Source organism: Delphinapterus leucas, chromosome X (genome assembly GCF_059928025.1).
Source record: "Delphinapterus leucas isolate spDelLeu-1000000601 "Yukka" chromosome X, BTC_Dleu_Yukka2, whole genome shotgun sequence".
NCBI lineage: Eukaryota > Metazoa > Chordata > Mammalia > Artiodactyla > Monodontidae > Delphinapterus > Delphinapterus leucas.
In genome coordinates, this window is record NC_143150.1 from 70,516,316 (window position 1) to 70,523,176 (window position 6,861).

Consider the following 6,861-nt stretch of genomic DNA (forward strand, 5'->3'; position numbering starts at 1 on the left):
TAACTGGATGGTCTCTAATGTTCCCTCTCGTCCCTGAGACTTTATGGTAAGTGCTAAATGCGTTGTACAGAAATCGAGGGGCAGAGTTCAAGCAGAGATCCTACCCTCCCACCCCTTACACTCCACCCCCTCGGTAATCTGCAGAGAAGGGAGAGAAAAAAATATTGATTCTTCCCAATTTACAGTATGGGCAGGTTGACTGGCTTGAAGGAACTTGGAAGAAGAAGCAGACAAGATATATGTTTAAGAAATAATATTAGATATTCATTTCAATGTATTCTTTTTCAAATTTTATTTATTTATTTGAAGTATAGTAGATTTACAAAATTGTGTTAGTTTCTGGAGTACAGCAAAGTGATTCAGATATATATATACACATATATATGTATATGTGTATATATATATATATATATTCCTTTTCAGATTCTTTTCCGTTACAGTTTGTTACAAGATATTGAACTTAGTTCCCTGTGCTATACAGTAGGACCTTATTCATGTCAATGTATTCTATTGATTATATGATCATGTATATGTGGACCTTAAGTAGCCTCACTTTGCCCTCTCCTTAAAGACAGGGAGTTTGTCTAGCTCATCTTGGTTTGTCCAGCACCTCACACAGAATCAGGCGCCCCAGAGGCGCTCGGGAAACACTGGACGGGGGAGGGCGGAAAGGGAGGGAGGAATTCGCCCTTGGGAGACACCCCTTTTTCGGCAGCTGTTCCCAAGCCCCGGACCTCTGACCTCCCACCAGCAGGTGGCAAGATAGCGTCCCCACGCGCCGTGAAAAGGCGGAGCTAGGCGGAGCTGGGCGGAGCGTCCGAAGCCCCGGCGCGCGCAGCCGTGCACCCTCTTTTCTCTGCGCTCCGGAAGTAGGTGGGCCTCTTTCCGTGCCTAGCGCAGCCATGGTAAGGCAGCTTCTTTGCGAGCTCTTGGGACTCATCAGCCTCCATCCTCCAAGGGCTGGGGCTACCAGGGGCTGGTCAGGCGGAGGCGAAGGGAGAGCGATTGGTGGGGTGGGCCCAGGGGTGCTCGAGGACTAGGGCGAACACCGGCTGTTGGCGATGGGTGGTTGGGGGATGATCGGTTCGGCTGGCGGGAAGGCCTCGGTCTCCCGGCCAGCCACACCCGATCACGCATCATGCGGCCCTGGGAGGAGCGTCTTGCTTACCAGGCTGGAGCCCCGGGTGGGCCCAGAGGACAGACGTCGGGCCCGGGGAGGGTGGAGAGTTCTTCCGTCGTGTTTTTGGCACGGCCTGACTTTACGTAGTGTGGCTAGTAAGCCTCTGTATACGGCATTAAAAAGGTTTCCTTCTGCATTTTAAGGTGAAAAGTGATCTCACCTTTAGAGTTTGAGTAAGCCACTGTTGGCACGTGGTTGTGCTGAGGTCAGATTAAGTCTCGCATCTAACACTTTAAAACCTGACATATTTCGAGAAATTGTCCGTTGGATAAGTAGAAGCACAGATTCTGGTCAGTTTCTGTTGCTGGCTGGCTGTGTGCCAGGAGGTCCAACCCCCCTGGCTATTTCACCAGCATAATGTCCTAGTAAAAACAGCCTCTAGAAGCATATGCACTTTTAAGTGGTAACATAAATAATTGGAAAAATTGTTCTGAAAGACAGTTAACGTTCTCTGTACAGTGAGAAGGCTGGTTGCAGTTTGTGAAACCTACAGTATTTTGCTGTATACTATGTATACATTTGCTTCTCTGCCTTTAATCACGGCCCTGTGCTTTTTACATTGTCCACATTTTGCTGAAGAGGAAACAGATGCTGGTCTTTAGAGAATAGTTGTAGCTGTGTAAACTGTTCTTGAAAAGACCTGAAACTGTTTAACAGTATTAAAATCGAAAACTCCTTCAGGCTCGTGGTCCCAAGAAGCACCTGAAGCGCGTAGCAGCTCCAAAGCATTGGATGCTGGATAAACTGACTGGTGTGTTTGTAAGTATCATTATATTGTAAGCATGTTTCTTGTGTTGTAAGTATCTTAAGGGACGTGTCTTTTACAGTTTTATCCAGATATGATTGATGTATTTAAGGGACACACTCTATACTGCTCCTTTATGTGTCAGGCATCCCTGATTACTGTATCCTGAGTTACTCTCTTCTTAAGGGCCCTGTGTTATCTAGCTGTGCCCCACCTCTTACCTAATAATTCTGTGCCTCATTTCTTCCACATACCACATGTATGCAGGACCTCAAATGTTCTTAACAGGCCTGGTCCTCTGAAAGGAAAATGCTGTAAAACTTTAAAGGTCTGGAATAGTTTTGCACACTTTGAATACCTCTTGTTTACCCCAATTGGGGGGGGGGCGGGTGATAGTCTGGTGAATCTCAGGACTTGAGGGGTAGTTTGAGTGAATCCCACCAATAGTTTAAGATAACTTTTTTTTTTCTGCACTGTGTCTTCGTGGCTGTGCGTGGGCCCAATAGTTGTGGCTCGCGGGCTCCAGAGCACAGGCCCAGCAGCTGTGGTGCACGGGCCCAGTTGCTCCATGGCACATGGGATCCTCCCAGACCAGGGCTCGAACCCATGTCCCCCTCATTGGCAGGCAGACTCTCAACCACTGCGCCACCAGGGAAGCCCTAAGATAACTTTTAAAATCATTTTACAGGCTCCTCGTCCATCTACCGGTCCTCACAAGCTGAGGGAATGTCTCCCCCTAATTATTTTCCTAAGGAACAGACTTAAATATGCCCTAACAGGAGATGAAGTAAAGAAGATCTGCATGCAGCGTTTCATTAAGATTGATGGCAAGGTCCGCACTGATATAACCTACCCTGCTGGTTTTATGGGTAAGTGGTTAATGGTGGGCACTTGGTGCTCCTTGATTTTTTTTTTTCCTTGGTTTTTTTTTTATCTCCCTCTCTAAAGTGGTGGGCTTTTTCAGTCTCAGAAATAAAGCATGACTTTCCCTCTCAAGAGTTTTACTTCCATATTGTAGGGCTGCAAATCATAAATCATTTCTCAAAACCAAATTTCAATTCACTTCAGATTTTACGGGTCATAAAAACAGGATTTTGAAACATAAAAGATTAGCTAGCCATCATTGATGTTAGGAATCCTTGTTAATATTCGAAATGGGAAGCATACGGGTTTTTTTTTCCCTTATAGTGTGGTTATTGTTCAGCATGGGGTTACTGGGGGTCACTATAGTAACCTTAGTTATTACCATTTGTTATCAGATGTCATCAGCATTGACAAGACTGGAGAGAATTTTCGTCTGATCTATGACACCAAGGGTCGCTTTGCTGTTCATCGTATTACACCTGAGGAGGCCAAGGTGAGTGTTGCAAGCAGGCTGGGCCTTCGTTTAGTAAAAGTACTTGATTCTAAGTTATTATTAAGTACATGGACTGATCCATTGTGGTGAGGTAGGTAGATTAGAATTACTCATAATCTTATACCTGGAAACAGCCAGTCAAGTTAACATCCTCAACACAGTGCCTTTTTTTTTTTTTTTTTGCGGTACGCGGGCCTCTCCCGTTGCGGAGCACAGGCTCCGGACGCGCAGGCTCAGAGGCCATGGCTCACGGGCCCAGCTGCTCTGCGGCATGTGGGATCTTCCCGGACCGGGACATGAACCCGTGTCCCCTGCATCGGCAGGCGGACTCTCAACCACTACGCCACCAGGGAAGCCCCAACAGAGTGCTTTTTATGGCAGAAATGAATTCTAGCTGAGCAGTGACTTCTGCTTGCCTTTTTTTGAGGCAAGGAGAGTGATTCCTAGGAACGTTTGAGTATCTGAAGTATGGGTCCTTTAAGGATAAAGGGCCAGAAAACCAATATCTAGTTCAATCCTACTGGCCCTTTGTCTAGCTTTTACTCTGGGGAGGGGAAAGGTATTAGTGGAGGAGACCAATAACGCTCGGGGCACTAGTTTGAGGTAACTCAAAAAAGGTTACAGACATTGATTATTTAATCCAGTTTGTTGTGATGGTTTTATGCAAAAGTTCATGGCTTCTTGAATTATTGGCTGTAAGTGAAGGTTAATTCAATTGGATGAATCAGCTAATTTCCTTAGCTACCTTGTTACCAGCGGGCTGGAGGGCACGTCCATTGGCATCAAGGTGATTTGATTTACTTAAAAGATGTCTTGGAGTGAAATGCTTTGTGAAATTGTTGATTAGATGAACTGGTAATACAATTGCAGTTTGTGAGACAAAACTCAATTGTGATGTAGAGGGAGCCATTAAGAGGCACTTGTTAGCTCTCTGGGTGAGTTGGAGGGAAGAATTCAGAAGCCCCTTGAGACTTAAACGGCCTGGGGAAGGGGAGGTGATTTGCATTGGAGCGGGGAGGAAATGGTGGTGATCATCCCTCCACCTGGGAGTTTGAGGTTGTGAGGCCTTAAGTGCTTTGAACTTTTAACCTTGGGGGTGATGCAGTACTATAGAGGAAATACATAATAAGAAATAGGAAGGCTAGCCTAGAAGGGGGCAGTGTGCAAGATGAATTTATGGGGGAGTGGGAAGAAAAGTCAGGGACCCCATTATTCAGCTGCAGCTAAGGAAACAGGCTGTTCTGTGTGGGGGCTGGTACCTTCAGCTGCTGGTTGCACCTTTAAGCTGGTGATTTGTGGCTTTGAAAGAACTACTCTGGAGCATAGTGCATGTGAGCTAGACTAATGTGGGTAACCCATGTGTTTCAGTATAAGTTATGCAAAGTGAGAAAGATCTTTGTGGGGACAAAAGGAATCCCTCATCTGGTGACCCATGATGCTCGCACCATCCGCTACCCTGATCCCCTCATCAAGGTGAATGACACCATCCAGATTGATTTGGAGACTGGCAAGATTACTGATTTCATCAAATTTGACACTGGTAAGCAGGCTGTGCTACATAAGCATTCTCTTTAAAGGCCAGACATAAGAGCTGTTCTTTACTTTTATTTTTAAGTTAATTTAATCAAGCCCTATGACTTGTGCAGGGCCTGGGTACAGGGTTTTGTTTGGCGTTTTGGGGGCTCGAGGTGATTCTGATGTGCGCCTAGTTAGCAACAAAAGCTAGATGTCTTTTGTTGATGTAGTAACGGATTGGGAAGGAGGCAACTCTTAGTTTTAAGAAATGTTCAGAGAATCTGTAAACCCTTACGGTGTCTCATTTTGGCATGGCTTTGTGGTGGCAATGAGGGTTAGAGAGAGGAATATGTTCTGAATTGTGGGGAGGGAAGTCAGCTAAGAATGTTTTCAGTGGGGAGTTGTGAGAAGCTGAGAACAGGTAACTGCTCCAATGCCCAGGTGTATGGTATTTTTACCTCAGGGATCCAAGTGCTTAGAATATTCTGTGTGGCAGAGATGAGGTCTTGTATAACATGTTCTCAGGTCTGCTCCAGATCTCAAAAGCCTCCCCATCCATGGAAGTGGCTTGAGGGCTGGGCAGGGGAGTCTAACAAAGCAGAACAAACTTAACTGAGATAACAGCCCTTTGTAATGCTGTCATCATCCCCCATATCTGTTCACAACAGTAGCAGAGAATTGTGCCTTGCAGGAACAGCAGTAGTCCAGGCAAGACATGGTAAGGACCTAGTGAGGTGGGTGCAGTGGAGTTTATTACATTTATTAGCTGTACAGGAAGGATAGGGGAAATCTTAAAAGAGGGCCCTGAGAGTTCTAGCTTGGGTAACAGATCCATGGAAGTGAATTCAACTGGGAAAAAAAGATTAACTTTGTTGCAGACCTGTCTCTCATTCACTACACAAGGCACGGTTCCTTGCTCTGAGCAGATTGTCTGTTCCTTCCTGCCTAGGTAACCTGTGCATGGTGACTGGAGGTGCTAATCTGGGAAGAATTGGTGTGATCACTAACCGGGAGAGGCATCCTGGTTCTTTTGATGTAGTTCATGTGAAAGATGCCAACGGCAATAGCTTTGCCACCCGGCTCTCCAACATTTTCGTTATTGGCAAAGTAAGTCTGGGTTTCTCTGTCTTCTGCCTAGTCCAGAGAAACCTGTACAATGCAGGCACTGGCTGGGATTGCAGTGCCTGGCTCCTGCTGGCTCTGCTGAACCTAGTGTAAAGCCTCCTCTGGGATAGGGCTCACAACAGGGCTGAGGCAGATCTGTGCGTTTTCAGTGTCAGAGAATCAGCGGCGGACCAGTTCACACCTGGGTTGGTGGAAAGTGCCAGTAATGGGATGAATATGCCTTATAGTTAGGTTCTTTAATTTGTGCCTGTGTTGGGGCGGGGGGGGTGCTTTTTGGAACAGATGCTTGGCCTTGGGCACTATTTCAGTACTTCTGAGACTAATTATGAAGGGCATTGTAGTTTGCATCTACAGATACGGGCAACAAGTTTAAAGTGGGTATTTCTGATAAACGAGCATCAAAGTGTCTTAAGACTGCCTGACTGTTGCTGAGTGTTTTCACAGACAGGCTTCTCTTTTCCTCTAGATGAGAAGACAAATGTAGCATGTGCCAACCTGTTGATGGTGTGTAGCAAGTTTTGATTCTCCTTGTTTTCTCCTCCAGGGCAACAAACCATGGATCTCTCTTCCTCGTGGAAAGGGTATCCGCCTTACCATTGCTGAGGAGAGAGACAAGAGACTGGCAGCCAAACAGAGCAGTGGATAAAATGATCTCTAAGTGATGTGATTGGGAAAGTCTGTACTTAGAAATAATGCTACATAATTAAAAGCCTTTTTAGTGTTTGTTGTGGTTTGGGTTTGGGTTTGTTCGTTTCCTTTGATTTACATTTTCTTTTCTACTTTATAACATGAAAAGTAGATTGAATTTTCAGGCAGGCTTGGGCATTCTGGGATGTGAATCTGTGTCTCCTATAGGCCGGGCCTGGGTGGTGGTGGGAGGGAGAACACATCAAACTTGGCAAAGAAGGAGCAGCAAGTAACTGAAGAATAGAGAGCCAG

At 45.8% G+C, this 6,861-nt stretch overlaps 1 protein-coding gene across 1 annotated transcript; it reads left to right on the forward strand.

Moving 5' to 3' along the window:
* The first annotated feature begins 821 nt into the window (after positions 1-821).
* Positions 822-6,645, forward strand: RPS4X (ribosomal protein S4 X-linked). The gene is made up of 7 exons (XM_022565587.3): positions 822-905; positions 1,862-1,939; positions 2,614-2,794; positions 3,185-3,282; positions 4,651-4,822; positions 5,747-5,904; positions 6,467-6,645. The coding sequence occupies exons 1-7, from the start codon at positions 903-905 to the stop codon at positions 6,566-6,568; spliced, it is 792 nt and encodes a 263-aa protein (XP_022421295.1). The 5' UTR covers positions 822-902; the 3' UTR covers positions 6,569-6,645.
* Positions 6,646-6,861: the final 216 nt, after the last annotated feature.